General features: G+C 46.7%; 1 protein-coding gene across 1 annotated transcript in view; it reads right to left on the bottom strand.

The window, feature by feature from the left end:
• COL22A1 (collagen type XXII alpha 1 chain) overlaps positions 1-18,003 on the bottom strand; it is a 248,728-nt gene that overhangs the window by 33,232 nt on the left and 197,493 nt on the right. Inside the window, exons 47-50 of the mRNA XM_045812201.2 lie at positions 11,284-11,337; positions 9,575-9,628; positions 5,955-6,008; positions 2,674-2,727 (exon numbers count right to left, since the gene is read on the bottom strand). Of these exons, the coding sequence (XP_045668157.2) occupies positions 2,674-2,727; positions 5,955-6,008; positions 9,575-9,628; positions 11,284-11,337 (216 nt within the window). The remainder of the gene's footprint in view (positions 1-2,673; positions 2,728-5,954; positions 6,009-9,574; positions 9,629-11,283; positions 11,338-18,003) is intronic.

The raw sequence follows: 18,003 nt of genomic DNA, 5'->3' as shown, positions 1-18,003 counted from the left end.
CGTCTGAGTCTTTTCTATGTTGCTCCTTATACCTGAAATACCTTCTTCCTGCCCCCTCTCATCTTTCTTTGCCTAGACTACTTGACCTTGAACACTCACCTTGAGTGTCACCTCCCCAGACATCTCTCCGGGTCTGGCTTGGCTACCCGCACCTGGGCTCCATGGCCCCTGTGTCCCCCTCTATCGTATAGCACATCACGCTTTGCGTCCATGATTTCTTCCTTTTCTCTTTGGCTTCTCCGTGACACGCCGGGCTGCATGCCAGCAGAGATGAGGGCTGGGTTGGTCTGGGGCCTCGAATGCTGGCCTGGCGCAGTACTGGGCACTGTGCTGGCGAGGGCGCAGTGCAGGTGGACAGAAATGAACGGGTACCCGTGCGGGGTTGCACGCCCTCAGTGCTGTGATGGTGGAGGGGCCGCGTGCTCCTGAAACACAGCTCCGAGTTCTAGCTAAGCCACTGGGGAGGCTCACGGTGCCTCCCGGACAACAATACGTCCAGCTGGGACCTCGGGATGAACTGCTGAGGGGGCCCGAGGCGTGGGGTACATGCATTAACGTGCGGAAAGCTCTCTGCACGGAGCCAGCTAGATGGTGAGCACCGTGCACACGAAAGCTCGGATGACTCTTACTATCCAGGCAGAGGGAGAGGAAGCGCTTCCGAGACAGGAACGATATGGAAGAAGCAAAGGAGTTCAGGGAGGCTGGCAGCAGGGGTGGGATGAGAGACAGGGAAGCAGGGTCCATTCACGAGGCACACGCCCATGCTTGGCTCACGTCTGAGCCACAGGACGGGGTCCATATACTACGCAAAGTCACACCTAAGGTCGGGTCTCTCTTCTGCACACTAGGACTCCAGTGACAAGGGGTTGGCATGAGAGTCAAACCGGGATTTTCTCTCCCTGGCTTCACCATTGCTAGAATTAAAACAGTCAATTCTCCCCAGCTGCCAGGACAGGCTACGCAACGGGGCTACAGTATAGACCAAAGGGGTTTCACATCCCAGCCCGTGTTTTCAGGTCTGTGCACCCTGCAGTTAATTAACCTTGGGGTCACGTGGCTGTAGGGAGCCCTATCAATGGTGCCTGGGAAATGCCTCCTTGGTTGATAGGGGCACTTAGCAGATACTCCAGGAGGGAGGCCTCTCGCAGAGCAGTTCATTCATCCACAGGTCTCTTTAATTACTATTGGCTGAGTGTTCACTATGTGTGGGAAGCAAAAGCCTGGTCTTCTAGAACCCACGGCTTAGAGCATAGCCACGTGATTATCGGGCACTCCTCTGTAATGTCCCCAGGTCTAGCAAACAGTAGGTCCCTAAACAGAGTTTGTTGAATGAGCAAATCAGTTAATGCATAATGGAGGATGTGGTCACCAATCAAACTATTACACAAATAAAGATGTGACTACAGCTGAGATAGGCACTCAGGAAGAAAGGAAAAGAAACTAGGGGCGCCTGGGTGGCACAGTGGTTAAGCGTCTGCCTTCGGCTCAGGGCGTGATCCCAGTGTTCTGGGATCAAGCCCCACATCAGGCTCCTCTGCTATGAGCCTGCTTCTTCCTCTCCCACTCCCCCTGCTTGTGTTCCCTCTCTCGCTGGCTGTCTCTATCTCTGTCTAATAAATAAATAAAATCTTTAAAAAAAAAAAAAAAAGAAACTAGGAGAGCCTGCCCCAGACTGGGGGTGGGGGCAGAGAAAACTTCCGGGGGGTGATGCCCGAGATGAGATGGGAAGGATCAAAGGCATTAACTGGGGTAAGAGGTGATGAAGGGGCATTCTGGGTAGACAGAAATGCATGTGCAAAGGCCCTGTGGTTTGTAGAGAAGAGGATGCAGAGCCTTCTAGGAACCAAAAGGAAGCCAGTGTGGCTGCAATAAAACTCATCATCATGCAGAGCAGGGGTGGGGGGCTGTGGGGAGCAGAGGCCCCAGCAGTCAGCCCAGACCAGACCATGAGCCCACAGGGATTCATTCTCCACAGAGAAAGGAACACATGGCTGTCTGGACCAGCCTTATTACTAACACTCTGGAGAGCTCCACCCCATTGAGAAGTGTATTGAATGTGAAAGTCCAGAACAGTATTTGTAGAAAGTAATTTGGCGACATGTATCAAGAACCTCAGACATTATCGTACCTGACAAGTAAACCCCACCTTTGTGGACCATCATATAGAAAACAGGAAATTGCCGTGCATGCAAACTAGCTTATTATAATCTTCTCCAATACCTGCACGATTTATGAGGCAACAGAGGCATGATTGTATATATTATGGTATATTTATTGGGTAGCACGTATGTAAAATTTAATGAGCACATGAACATTTAACACCAGTGTGGGAAACGGGAACTGTTTCTATTATCAGATAGGAAAGTGTCACAGTTGTGCACGCATATGTGTGCGTGTGCTGTCTCAACTGTGTACCTACATGTATGTGTGTGTGGGCAGAGGGAAACACTATCTACACAAGTCAACAACAGCACCTGTTACATGAAAGAATGAGGTTAAGACTGACCGCCAGCAAAAACGTACCTGGCTTTGTCAGTGATTATCCTTCTCATTTTCTGGAGCTCTGGAAACTCCCCTAGGGACCATGCCTTGCTTTAACAGTGGTGGAATCTATTTTTGTTTGTTCGTTTTTGTAGTGGAGAAATCAGTTTTTTTTTCTTTAATGCCACTTACTGGGATTCCGGGTAATCCAGATGGACCTTGGGGGCCAGGAGGACCTTCTTTCCCCTAAAAGATCCAAGACACAAAAACACCATTAAATCTCAGATTGGCTCTTCTGGAAGTACATTATCTCACTTAGAATTGCCTTCGCAGGCTGGAAGGGGTCTTGGGTGAGAAGCAATGGGTGCTTCTGCCTCTTTGCCTCCCAAGCACTCCCTCCCCCCACCCCGCAGGGAGGTGCCCTGGGCAGAGCACAATCACGCAGGTGGGTGTGCAGACAGGGACTCATCTTGGGTGTATGACATAGACTCGGGGGGAATTAAAGATGGAAAAGTCTGAGGGGAAGAAGATATTCGGGTTCTGGGGTCCACAAGACCTGGGTCCAGCTCTGCACCCTGTCCCTACACTGCCTGAAATTCGGGTCCTCACCAAGACCAGAGCATCTGGGGCTATTGTACACAGAGGGCCCAAGGCAAGTGAAAAGCTGACCAGGGCCTGAATAGATGGTCTATTATTACCATCCCTCTGTCCAGAGAGTCCCAAACTTTTCACCACCGGTAAGTCGCTTTTAGTATCTCTTTCCCCCATGAAACAGAACTAGTATTTTGAAAGGCTGTGTTTGCCAAACCACATTAATTCATCTTCATTTTCCATTTTGTTCACCGAAGACACACATCACTGCCAACCGAGGCTTCTAAATCAGATGACGTCATCAGTGCCGTCCCGTCTAGCTGGATGAGCATTCTGACGTCATCTGTGTCTCTACTATATTTAGAGGCCCCGATGACTTTATAACCTCTGGACACTGTTTCTTCTGTGATAAAATGCTGATGTCAGGTTTTACATTCTCATCTACGGGCCACACAAAGTGAGGTATTCCTAAGGGTTGTGATGTTAGCTTCTGGCAAGAAAAGCGAAAGGCAAAACCACTTTGATATTTAATTCAAACTGATGCGGATTTTATATACTGTCATGCAGAAAGTGTCCAATCAGGGGATCCAAAGCATGCTTCCTCTAGGAAGTGCTACTTAAACTCAATAGAAACTCCACAGTTGAGTTTTAGTTCCCCTCCTGAAGACAGTGAAAGATATTAGTAACACATCATTAAGAGATGAGAACCTTTTTCATGACCCCGGGGAACGGAGGAAGAGCAGAACATGTTTGAGGTTTACTACTTTGTTAAAAACCTTTTCTCAAAAGGATTAGCACTTTTTACAGTCACGGTGACTCTTAATTTTAGAAACTGGAAGGCTCAGGGGATGCATTTGCACTGACAACAATTTGGCATAACCAGCATCTCTGTAATATGATGACCCGTGATACCTGAGGTCGCCCAGACATACTGCTACTTAGACCAACACAAAATAACAACAGTAAAGCAAAAACGTTCACTGCCCCCCGTATCACGGAAGCTACAAACACGTAACCAAGTGCATATTTTTGGGTCAACTTGGAACAAATGCTCAGTCCTATCATTAGGGATTTTTAAATATTGATAATAGAGCTCCCTGGATTCTTTCCTGAATGTCTATTGTTCCAAAGATCCTAGGATTGAGCCACTACTGGTCAGCAAAATGCCGCCCTCTGTTGTTTTTGCAAATCAAGTTTTATCAGAAGCCTTTTGTTGACCTATTGTCTGTGGCTGACTTCACCTCACCACAGCAGGGCTGAATTTTTCCAACAGAGACTACATGGCCAGCGAGACCACAATATTTACTATTCAGGGGTTTTTTGCTTCCATCCGATGAGCTTAAGAGGCACAAGGAGTCAACATGCTCATTGCTAAACCTGTTCGTCCTGTAGGAGTTGTGGTTTGCTACGGAAATTTCACATTTTAATTATTCATTAGGTAATCCAATTAAATTTAGGTGGAAAAAGAAAAAGAACGATCTTTAAAAATATTCAAAAATATTTTATAAGGATGACTCACTATCCAGATTGCTGTAACAGGATAGCTATGAAAGATTAGAAAAAAACATCCTAACGATCCAGGATCCAGAATTCTACATTCACATTCCTCCACAGGTGTTGTTACATTCTCAAACCACCTTAAGAAGAGCAACGAACAGTAAATGGGTAGATGTTCCTTTTACAAGATAATGACAAGAGACTCCATGCTGAGGACCCAAAATCAAGTAAGGTCTTCATTCTATATCAAGAAGATTGGCAAATGATTTGTATGTTTCCATTCAAAATATAATGGAAATGTTTTCAGTTTGTATGTATCTTTTTTTTTTTTTTTACTGTGTCCCACTTAGCGTTCCTTCTTTCTTTTTTTAACTACTAACACTCATTATGTTAAGAAAATCTGGAGTATATTCTGGTTTGATGTATACAGTGGAATAACAGGACCCCAGACAGCTCCAAGCACAGTCGTCGCTTAGCCTCAGGGTCCCCAAGACAGAATCAATGTCTCATTCAATATGGTTTAATTCCACAGTCCGTGATGATTCCTATCTGGGTCCCGCATCTTATTCTCCTCGGGCAACTAGGCCGTTTGTTTTTATTGGGGAGATCTTTTGCTTTCTGAGAATCGACAGAAAGCAGGTGGGCTGCTTCGCCAGGACTGGCCGGATAAGGAAGGTAAGACAGTCCATGTAGCTGGTAGTTTTCAACCCCAACACCCCTGCAGCCCCACCCCGACCACCCCACACAGTGGGTCAGTGTGGAATGGCGGGAAGAACAGGAGTTGGGAGTTTCCAAATTGACTTCGCTCCCAGCGTCGATACTAATTTCCTGTGTGGCTTTGGACTAGTGACCCAGTCCTGCTGGGCTTTGTCCTCCTCATCCCAGGAGGAGGAAGCTGTCCTAACTCATCCCTCAAGTGCTCTTGGCGCTAGAGAACAGACATCCCGGGGCAGGGTGGACCTGTTTGCTAGCCAGCTTGGAGTGTGACTCCCCTTTGCTACTTCTCTCCCCTCTCTGGAACAGGTGGGTAACAGGGGCTACTCCTGACGCACATGTAGCCTCAGCGTGGGTCGGCTCTAGCCTCTCCACTCCCCTGTGCCTGTGAGGAGAGATGCGCACTGACACGGGGCCTGTGGGAGCTGGTTGTAAACCGAATTCTGGAATCACAGATTGCCATGTAATTTATCCAAACCTTTATTTTTGAGGCAAAAAACCAGGGCGCCAACAGAAAGCACCCCCCTCCTGCGGTTTCCTTGCAAGCCCATTCGTGAATACTCAGGATGAGTGAGCCACAGAGGTAGGGACCAGGGCAGGGCTGGCAAACACCTGGGTTCTGGGACCCCCAAACACAGACTCAAGGCAGATCCGGTCCACCGAGGACTTACCGGTGGCCCTTGGATTCCTGGAGGGCCAGCAGCTCCAGCAATTCCGTCGGCTCCCTGAGGGGGACAGAGCAGGCAGTCAGATTGTCGGCATGATCATTAGCTCCTCTTTGTGCCCGAAGCACGGGGTGCACAGAGGGAGTATCCCGAGCCCCTCCCGGCAGCTGGGACCAGGACTCCAGAGGTCCTTCTGCCTTCCCCGGCAGGCCGGGCTGGTCTCTGGGAACACAAAGATGTTGGGAGCACAGCGGCCACATTGCCCAAAGGACCAGAGCATTCGCAGTCATCCCTAAGTCAACGGTAAATGGTCTCACTAGAGTGGAGGTTTTCAGCTAAGATCAGGGAACATTTTGGGACAGAGGCAAAAATGAACAACTGGATTTATCTTCCAGATCAACAAGGAAGGCACTTGGTTGTGTCAACCTAGGGATGAGAAATGCAAAGAGAGATCTAGGAATGGGGAGCTCTACACAGGGGAGGAAGTGCAGCAGAGCGAGCCCATGTGTGTGTCTGCAGTAGGCTCTCTCCTGTGCTGCTCCCTCTGCCTGCAATCCACTCCCCGGGGCTCATAGCGCACAGCCTGTCCTCGTCCCCATCCCAGCTCAGTGAGAAATTACCTGCCTCCCAAATCCAAAACCCAAGTCCCTGCCCCTCCTAACGCCTGTGCGCTCCTCCCTAGCCTTTGCACCATCGGACACCCTCGTGCTTTACTGGGAACTCAAACAGTGCCTTGGAGATAGTGGGTGTTCACTATTTCTAGAATAAAGGAATAAATCAAAAGCTGGGCTGGCTGGAGATGGGGCAGAGATTCTTTAGACTACTGAATATATTGCTTCTCTCTAGCGTGGGTCAAGTGGTATAAGATGTTTAACTTCAGTTTCCCTGATGGTAAAAGGCTAGAAGGGATACGATTGCCCAGGCTGCCGCGTGCTTAGCACAGAACAGAGGGTATCAGTTGGTGTGCACCCTCCCAGAGCCAGAGTTCCTGGGTCCACGTCCTGGTTCTCTACCTTATTTTACTCCTCTGCGTCTCTCAGTTCCCTTGTGCACTGGAGAGAAAGAGAGGACCTATTTCACTTGAGTTGTTGAGAGAACTGAGCAACTTCCTACATAGGAAGAGTTGGCCAGCGCTGACACTCACTAAGGGCTTTCCCTAAAGGGTTCTCTGTTATCATAAGCACTGATAATAGCAGTGTGTCAACTGGCCAGCCCAAGACCAGGAACACTACAGATGTGTGGGAACTAAGTATGGGAAGATAAATAAGCAAGCTCTCACAGTACCTTACTGATACCTTTCCAAGAGTTTTCAGTAGTTTTACACACACTTATCAAGAGCCTATATCATACCAAGCGCTGGCCAAGTTTTAGGGCTACAGAAATGGCTCCACCATGGACCTCAAGGAAATTTGATACAGCTATGGAAGACAGGTCTTGTTTGCCATGTAAGATAAATTCCCGGGGATAAGATGCAGTCAGGTGTGCCCTCACCTTTTCCACTGGGTGATGAGCCAGTAAACATTCATGAAATAAAAGGATGTTGATAATTCTTGAAAACAGAGCCCAAGGCTCATGCTTCCCTGGCTGGGCTGCTGCTGGGAACCTCCATATCTAGGTCAAACCTAGCAGAACAATGGGGTTTCTACTGGATTCTTCCATATAATTTTGCCAAAACCCCCCAGCACCCTATACCCTGGAACCTAGCTATACTGTAATTAAATTCCATACAGCAGGTTGGGAACAGGGTAAGGGTTTTCTCCGAAAGAAGGATGCCAACTGATCATCAGGAAATAAACTTTAAAGTAAAAATAATAAAGGAGCCTTATCTGTTTGGTATCTATATCCCCGGTTGCAGCACCGACACAGAAGCACGCAGAGAGACGACGCATAAATGACCAGGAGGGTTTGCTGTGCTCCAGGTGCTTCTGCACGACTGGCCACCGAACCCAAATGGGCAGGTGACCGGCATCCGCTCCCAAGACACTGAACAGGACAGGGCATACATGGCACAAAGCAGAAGCTCAGTAAACATCAACTGAATGAACGGAACACATTGATCAGCTGGAGATGGAGAAGCTGCCCTCCAATTACGACTGTTTCTGAATCCCGGATTCACCATCTAGCATGAGCACGATAAGCCAGGAGCCATCTCCTGCAGCGGTCATGGAGTCCAAAGAGCAATTTCCAATGAGAGGAGAACATGGTTTCATTTGCACTGGAGACATGTTATAGGCTTTGGAATGACCAGGGTGCGGTGGGGATGGGGCTTTAACTCCACGTTCACTTCGGAAGCCCCTCACTATTAGTCTGCACAGGGAGGCTAAAGTCGTTGTGATATGAAAACCGTAATATAAAATTATTTCCTTTTCAAATGTCCCTCCTCAATTCATGCTAATGTCTCTCCCCATTATCTGTAACATTGTCTTCTTGATTAATTTCTCTTGTGCCTGACTGTCCGATGCCTCAAAATCCAGTAACATATGCAAATACGATGCAAAGGAATTTCCTATGTGAAATTATTTCTTTAAAGAAAATGCAGAATTTCGTGAACCTAAATGGCAACAGCTGACCCATCCCCTTGGCAAGGCGGTTCACAATCCTGCTCACGGCAGAGACGCAACAGTGAGGCGTGAAGCCTGAGAAACTGAAAAGGCTGCTAACAGCACAGGCACTGGGCTGGGCGGAGGTGGGACGTGAGCTGAAGATCTGAGATTTGAGGTGAGCTCTCTGGTACGCTGGGAAAGCTTTCATACTTTCGTAGTTAATTTACTTTTTATGAGTTTGCTGTAAAAGTCAGTTTCGAGGTGAGACATACAGCTTCCTGCTCCCATTCGATTTTATTGAAAAAATACGTTTGAAACGATCTAATTTATTCTAAGAATTAACATACTTACAATCGGAAGTCAGTTAGAGTTGTTAAAAAGAAGACAAAGCAAGATTAACGGCACACATTTCAACTTCATGATCCTCACCCAGCCTCTGCTTCTCTATTTATTATATCAGATTAGTCCCTATTTGAAGTGGGTTCCTTTCCGTTGTCCTTCAGCCATGACCAGTGACCCTCTTTCTGCAAAGTCCGGGGGGTCAGACCTTGAATGAATAGTTGACGATGGTAATAATGAATCATGATAATTTTCAGTTATTATTATTGTTATTAATTGTACTAAATCCAGGAAAGTCTGTGCTTCTAGAGACACTCTGTGAGTCCCAGAGCCTCTTCCATGGGACGGGATCCTATGGAAGAGGGGAAGTTGCTTCTCCATTTCTCACTTAAGATCCTAACCTTGCAATTACCTCAGGTTTCCCACCACCAAAGATACATAGAAATTAATAACATATCAAGCCTGCCCATCCCTGCCAGAGCCGCCTGGTCCCAACAGCATTCTGACTGCACTGCCCAGCAGCGCCACCTAGTCAAGTCACTCCATCCTTCACTCCATTGGGTCCGTTGGGGTCAAGTCCCCATCCCTGACCCCTTGTCCCTCTGGGACCTGCACCTTCTGTTCAGCCCTGGACACCTTTAAGGTGTCAGCCCAGTCCTTAAAGTAAGAGACAGGTCTGATGAGTATGGAAATGTGTGCAAATGTCAAAGCCAAAAGAGGAGGGGATTCAAAATCACCACTTACCCGTGGCCCAGGGTTCCCCAGGGGCCCCATGAAACCGGGAACTCCAGGATGGCCCTAGAAAACACAAAAGGGAATTCTTTAAAGTGACTCATAAGGAGCTTTTCACTTTGGCGACTCCCAAATTTCAGACAACAATCCAGAATCTGACTTCTAATCCAGTAACAATTTTGGATAAAGACATTGGCAAAAGAAAAAAAAAAAAAAGACACTGGCAACAAAAAGACTTTTTAAAATGTATCACTGGTGTGTCCAGAGGTTGAGAGAGTATCTAACAATATTTACAAAAACAAATCTCTCCTGAAAGTGGATTTTCTTCAACGTAAAGCGAAGGAAGACAGTGTGGGGAAGGAGCTAAGGATGCTGATGAAAATGGAAGTGGCCACAATGGCTGCAAGATCCTGTGGCTGGGTGATTAAGTATGGGGGTGTGTGTGTTTTGATTATGCTTTCTAATTTTTGTGTATGCTGAAAACATCCCATAATAAAAATCTGAAAGCAAATAAATGCATATGCACACACAACATCTGCTCACAATGGAAACTGTTGGGGTTACCAAATTATGGCATCTCTACTGTAACAGTGTTGCAGTTACTTTAAGAAAGAGATTCATGTCTCCATGCAGAGCGGAGTCTATGTGTGTTACAGCAGGAGCCCAACAAGCTACAGCATATTGCATTTAACATTTAGTCTTCGTAGGACAATGTTTTATAAAAGCAGACACACCACCGTGGAAGATCTCCCTGCGCTCCACCTCTATCTCCTGCTACGGGGAAATGCAAGCTGTAACTGTCAGGATAGAGCGTACTAGATTTGAAAATTCACTGTTGCAAGAATAATCCAAACACATTTTGTTTTTCCAAATACAGATGGAATTTTAGCTGAGCGTGTCGTTCAACCCTTGAGCATAGCTCTGAACTCACTGCCTCTGGAGTGCTCACCTGCTTCACCCTCATGGAGTAGAAAGCCCCATAAGGTCAGGGACTTGCCCATTTCTCCCTCTGCATCTCAGAACCTGGTACCATGCCTGGCATGCAGGTGGTTACAAGGAGGACAGATGGGGAGATGCACAGAGGAGTGATGGACAGAGGGCAGGTGTGAGGGAGGAAAAGGAAAGGGAAGAGTGACAGCTGCCAGTATTTTAAATGGCAGAAAGGCTGGAGGTTGGGGAGCTGGACTGCAGACTCAGCTGGCAACGTTGTATCAAAGATGATGGGGATGCTGCATTCGAACCCACAGAAAGAGGAGTGTGTTGTCGTGGGTGCTATGTTATAATGCATTTGGAGAAGTGGTCCAACAGGGCTGGCTGGGCACTGAGCACAGAAGGGGCATCTGTGTGACATTTCAACTGGCACCATGAGTTATGTGATAGGTACTTGAGGAGTAAGGGGAGGGTGGGAGGAAAAAAAGGGGCACTGTATAGTGGATCACAACCCTTTTAGTGAACCAGAGCTCTAAGGGTAAGAGAGTCCAGCAAAACAAAACAAAAGGAAATCAGAAAAGGCAGGCTGCTCAGATAACTGGGGAAGGTGATGTGACAATGAACTACAGGAATCAAGAGGGAAAACATGGAACTGTGATTAAAAAAAAAAAGTCCTACTATAGGCAAAGAAGATCCAAGCGGTGATGTCAGAAATGGCAGAATGAAATTCATTTAGGAGAAACATTTAGGAGAACCTGTCTCTTCAGGTTCATTACAAAGTAAGTTCTTACCTGGTCACCTTTCTGTCCAATTTCACCATCTGCACCACGCTCCCCTTTACTTCCCTTGGGAGAAAAAAGAAAGAAACTTATTGGAAATTTTGCTAGAACTACATTGCAAACCAAAAAGTTTGTATGCATTCATCCACCTATGTATTCATTTATTCATCCATTTACTCTTCCTTCGTCCAACTCTCATCAAGGCTGAGCTGCAGCCCAGGCATGGTGTCTGCCGAGAGAAGCAAGGGAGTCTGCTTGAGGAACTGCTGATGGAATGGCTTAACTGGGTTGTGGGGTGCTGATGGGGTCAGTGGAAAATGGAATTGAGGAGGCAGGAAATACCTACCTCGCTGACAGCCCTGGATGTTTATGCCTTGAACCTGGATTGAGCTTCAGGCACTGGGAACCATGAGAAGGATGTATGACTGCCCCAGTCTCAGAAGGGCTCCCTAACTGCGATGCAGGGTGGGCTGGAAGGCCCAGGACAAAAAGAGGAGGGGCAGTTAGGAGGAAACTGGGATGTGAGGGTGTGGGAGGGGCAGGAACTGAATCAGCACAGTGTCTGGCGTGGGGCGGGAAGAGGGAAAAGCTGAGATGGTGGATGGGACAGCACTTTCCAGCAGGCTGAGGAAGAAGACTGCACCCATATGTATTTTCCTTGCTTCCTCCCTTACTAGCTGTGCGACTTTGAGCAGGTCACTTAAACTGTGAGTTGTAGGATTTCTTGTTTATCTATAAAATAGAGAAAATAATGATTGCCTACCCCATGAAGGGTTGGGAGAATAAAATCAAACACAGCACAGAGCACAGAACATAGCAAGAGCTCAATAAACATTAGCTATACTTATTTTTGTGAACTATTTGCATTTGGACCCTGGCTTTGCCATTACTAACCCTGTCATTGGGCAACCTGCTTCAACTCTGTCTCCTTCTTCTAAAATGAGAATAACAAAAACAGAACCTTTGTCATGGGATTGTTGTGAGCCTTAAATGACCTAAAATCTACAAAGGCATAAGCTAGTAATAAGTTCATTGTTAGCTATCATCCTTCTCATCATCGTAAGCATCACCATCATCCTCACCATCATCATCCTCACCATCATCATCATCATCACCGTCATCATCCTCACCATCATCATCCTCACCATCATCATCCTCACCATCATCATCAACACCATCATCATCCTCACCATCATCATCATCATCACCATCATTCTCGCCATCATAATCACCAGTCATCACCATCATCATCAACACCATCATCCTCACCATCATCATCCTCACCATCATCATCCTCACCATCATCATCCTCACCATCATCATCCCCACCATCATCATCCTCACCATCATCATCCTCACCATCATCATCATCATCACCATCATCATCAACACCATCATCATCCTCACCATCATCATCCTCACCATCATCATCCTCATCAACACCATCCTCATCCTCACCATCATCATCCTCACCATCATCATCCTCACCATCATCAACACCATCATCATCCTCACCATCATCATCCTCATCACCATCATCATCAACACCATCATCATCCTCACCATCATCATCAACACCATCATCATCCTCACCATCATCATCAACACCATCATCATCAACACCGTCATCATCAACACCGTCATCATCATCACCATCATCATCAACACCATCATCATCCTCACCATCATCATCATCACCATCATCATGATAACCATCATCATTCTCACCATCATCATCCTCACCATCATCATCAACACCATCATCATCCTCACCATCATCATCCTCACCATCATCATCAACACCATCATCATCCTCACCATCATCATCCTCACCATCATCATCATCCTCACCATCATCATGATAACCATCATCATCAACACCATCATCATCCTCACCATCATCATCAACACCATCATCATCCTCACCATCATCATCCTCACCATCATCATCATCATCACCATCCTGTCCATCAACATGATCATCATCATCACCATCACCATTGTGGTCATTATTGTGGTTAAGACACACAATATGAAGCCTATCAAAAATAGTTTTTACAGACTAACCTTGAAAGTAACATTCAAAGGTTCCAATCTCTCTTAACTGTCACTTATTTTGGCTCTGCATTTACTGTGGCAACAAATGTGTTTCAGTAAAACGCTATTAACAAAAACATGTCAGTTCCTTTAAAAGAATGCATTATGCAGTAAAACAAGTCTTTCACAGTAAGTCAGTCTTGGCTCTGGCTCCAGGCCTGTCACCTCTTGTTTCTGCATCCTTGAGCAGACCATGTCCCCTCTTTGGTCTGGGTTTATTCATCCAGTAAATGAAGGACACAGGGGGCAGGTCAATCTAGGAGAGCCTGTCCAGGCGCAGAGCCCCACAATTCACCCCGTGAAACACAGGGTGCAGCCCTCTTCCCATCCACACTGCCATGCCACGTCAGCCGTTCACCGAAGACCGGGACTACCTATAACATTCCCTGGCCGCCTCCCTGAGCTGTGCTGGGGGCCTTAGGTGAACTAATGCCTGCAAAATGCCAAAGGCCAGTGTGCAGGGGAGGAAAAAAGGGTCAGAGGGAAGAGCATTTGTTTCGACATTTTTACATGTAATTAGTTCTACTGCCTTTCAATCTATAAAGCCAGCACACTGTCTGCAGGCCGTATTATAATCTCAATGAAAAGAAGTGACACAGAATAGCACACTGTTTCTCTGACATTTAGGACAATTGCCTTAAAAGTAAATGGTTTCTTTTCAAATCCCAGTTCTCAGTCTGGGCTTAGGGTGGTTTCAACCTTCAACTCCCAGCCGTGAAAATGTCAGGAGCTCAAGGATCTCCACAGTTGTCCTGTCTCCTTCTCTGCTGCAGCTAAGAATCAAAGCAAACACAGCCACCCCCAACCCTGACTCACTTCCTTCCAGAAGAGAGGACTGACATTTACCAAGCCTCTACTCCTCTGGGCACACTGCCGGGCCTTTCCACATGAGATCCCATTCCGTGTATTTCTTTGTTTATACCCCGAGCTGACGCAAAAAAAAAAAAAAAAAAAAAAAATATATATATATATATATATATATATATATATGACATGTCTGTGTTATTTAATTTAGCCAGTAAGATTACTCTATGAGGTGGGGGTTCTGACCAGTGTGTATAGATAAAAAATCTGAAGACCAGAGAGGCTAAGTCATTCACCCAAGGTCACACAGCTAATAAAAAGCAAGATTTGGATTCTAATCCAGATCTATCTGTATTCATACTGTCTCTTCCTGCCCAAGTTACTTTTCTGGCTATTTTCCTAGGCATGATGCTTTGTCCCACTGGTTTTATAATGTCAAGAGCAGAGGATTTACAGCCTAGAAGTCTGACTGAGCGTCCCGAAAACCTTCTGAGCACTGGTGATACAACGATCAACGAAACCACAGCATCCCTGCCCAGCTGGAGTTGATATTCTAGGGAGGTGACTAGCTCATTACTTGACTAGCTCAGTTCTCTTAGATGATGTCTATTCAAGAGCCATTGTTAAGGCTTAAATCTCCCCCATGAAAAGAAGGGAAGAGATTCTGCCCCCAAACTTTTTTTTCTTAGAGCATTTACTTTAGAAAACTTGTCACTGTCTGTTCTCTGTCTCTTTGAAATGTATGTAAATCCTTTTAAAAGCTACCTAAGTCCTGCCAGATCCAGGACTCAGAAAAGTCTTTCTCAAGGACCTGGCATCTGTCCCTTTGAAATGTAATCAATCATCAAGGAGGCGGAGAGCGCCCCCAATCTCCCAGTCTCTGTGGGGAAAGGGAGCCTGAGGGAAAAGCAGGGCTCCTTCTCCAAGTTACAGCACTACTTCCTGTCATAAAGATGTGAGCTCATTTTTCCTTTCTGTAAAGCTAATGATCTAACACAGGTGATCCCCTAATTCCCAGGTCAACTTAGGATAAGCACGTCTGCGAATGGCGCTATCAAGTCCTCTGACTTGAGGTCCAGTTACTGTTTATCCTGAGGACTTGCGTGCAGCAGGTGTAGCTGCCTGGCTGCAGAACAGAGTGGGGTTTCTGCCTGTGTCCTCTCAGCGGATGGCCTGTGATGTGTATCGCACTCCGGCTAAACGCTAACTCAATAACATGGCTGTTTTCCTCCTCTTCCACCTTCCCGGAGAGGTTTTCCTGGGGTGGGAAAAGATTTTGTCTCGTTTTTAATTATATTTCCTCAATACTGTCATGGGCTAAGCACACAGTGTAACAATTACATAGAGGTTGTGTTCATACCAGGGGCTGATGGAAGGACGCTGGTTTCTGTGAATCCACCAAAAGGCCATTCTTTCGAGGGGTTTACAAACTGTGGGGGGCAGGGCCTAAACCTTCTCAAATTAACAAGTCTCTCTGACTAGTGCCTGAATTTTTGCAGGCTGTTTCACTACCCAGAAAGCCATTCCCCAAGGACATCTGACAAATCCTTGCCTCACCTTCTGATGCAACTAAAAGCCTACCTCTCCCAGGTAACCTTCACAGGTGACGCCTTGCCCCATGGCATTATTTTCCTTGAAGCCATTTACTTTTCTCCTGACCATTTGCTATTCATTCAGAGGAACAATTACGAGGACCACTGTGGTTAGATGTACCCAGCTGGTTCCACGCCTAGTGCTCTGTAAATGTTTCCTTGTTCAATCCTCACAACCTCTTTGTGAGACAAACCATATGGCTTTTCTTTTACAGATGAGGGACCTGAGATTCAGAGAAATCAAATAAACTGCCCAAGTCCTATAATTAGTAAGTGAAATGCACTGGCTACTAAGTGGCGGAGCCAGATGGGGAACCAGTCAGTGCCCTCCAGAGCCCAGCCTGTGCCCACCCATCTCAATCGTCCCCAGCCCCAGTCTGACTTTTGCATGAATCACCAGCTTGTAGATCTTTCTTCTCCAACACAGTGTTGGGCCCTAGAAGGCATGGCCTATATCTGACCTATCTCTACACCTCCTGACCCAGAAGGGAGCTTCAAAGGGGATGCTTGGTGAGAATCTTCCAGGACTGAGGCAGCTCTGGGTGAAGGAGACCTATGCTCCTGAAGAAAGCATAGACCAAATGGCATGGGGTACCTTCTGGGCAGGAGCAGTACCAGGGCTGCTTCTGGCAGTTCTAATAGTAGTAGCAAAGAAGGTCTTATCTCTGGCCCCCAGAATTGTCCAGAAGCTCCAAGTGGGGGCTTCTGCTCATTTAGTGTCTCTAGTCCCCACAGTTCCCATTACCTGGCAGAGGGGCACATAAATGAGAAGCAACCCAAATGCTTTTCATGGAGATAGAATAATCAGCATTTCCTACTGGGAGAGGGTTTTACATTGGACTTTGCAGAAAAGCAAGTTCCCAGGGTCTTCCCTCTGATTATCATCTTGTTCCTTCTTCCTCCTCCACATGGATCATCATCATAACAGCAGCCACTATCTCCAGACCCCATCCCTGAAAGTCAGTGTTTCACTCAGATGGAAAGCTCTAGAATGAAGCTGTAATTGATCATGGCATTAACCTCCCCAGATCCAGCCACCAGTCAGAGCAGCTGCAAATCTGCAAGATAAATTTTGGGAAAGCTGATCTCCCAGATGCAGGATCACAATTGCAAACAAACAAGCAAACAAACGCCCTTGGAGATGCACGTGACCAGTGAACCCCCGGGGACCTCTGGCTATGAAAGCACAAGGACAATAATCCTAAGTGCTTGGCCAATGGTAGCATTTTCAGTGTACAAATTCATCCCCATGTCTGAAGGTCTAGCGGAGATCTTGTTCGATAAGAGAGGTTCAACAGAGAGAAAATGAAACAGTCCTCCTGTCTATTTTCTGGAGAGTGGTGTGGGATGAATAAAGAGCATAGGGACAGACAGGGATTTGAAGGCAAGCCTGTGAGTCCTCAGAGGAGACAATGAACTCCTCTGTGAGTCAGTTCCCCAACAGTAGGTGGTGGTCAGGGAAGCCTCCGCCCACTGGGAGCTGTCCTTGGTGCTGGTGCTGGTCCTACTATTAATAAAGGTTTGATAGCAAACTAAGGGCGGGGGGGTGGTCCTACAGTTGGGCCAGCAGGGATACCCCTCTGCTGTATCACCTAGTAGTTTGGTAGCATTGGCTTTTAACCTTGCTAAGCCTTAGCTTCCTTATCTGTAAAGCGGAATAATATCCGTACCTCCTAGGATGATGCTGATCACTGCAAGAGATGATACTGTAAAGCAGGTCACCTGGCCCTTGGCCCTTAGAACACTGGCTATACTGTCCACTGTAACTGCCTGGGGGCTCATTATGTAAGGTGGACCCCAAGTCCTGCCAACTTCTCGAGGTCACCATGGACTCCCAAGTGGAGACAGCTAGAACCCTGTCTTTTCAGCTGCAACACTAGTCTGTGTTCTTTTTCTGGATGGAAGCTTTCTTTGGCTCTCTCTGAATATGTAAAGGAACAAACCCTCCCAGGAAGGGAATTATAAAGGAACAAAGGCAGAGCCATTGTCCCAGGATACCAGCACTTCAAGTGGGATTGGGCTGATAAAGAAAACAATCCCTACTTAGTGGAGGGAACTCCTTATCTGTTTAATCGATTTGCTTTTGTTTCTCTGAATAAAAGCCATTCCTCAGCAGAGGTGAAACCCAGCAGCCCTTGAGTTGACAGCAAAGGTTACTTAAGGATCAGCTGAAACTAGCCACCTGCAGAATTCTCCAGGTAAGGAGCTTAGCCCCAGCTGATAACCCCAGAAAGGGAGG

Source organism: Ursus americanus, chromosome 9, assembly GCF_024610735.1.
Source record: "Ursus americanus isolate L20-20 chromosome 9, mUrsAme1.1.p, whole genome shotgun sequence".
In the NCBI taxonomy this organism is placed as follows: Eukaryota; Metazoa; Chordata; class Mammalia; order Carnivora; family Ursidae; genus Ursus; species Ursus americanus.
This window is presented reverse-complemented; position numbering and strand designations above follow the sequence as displayed.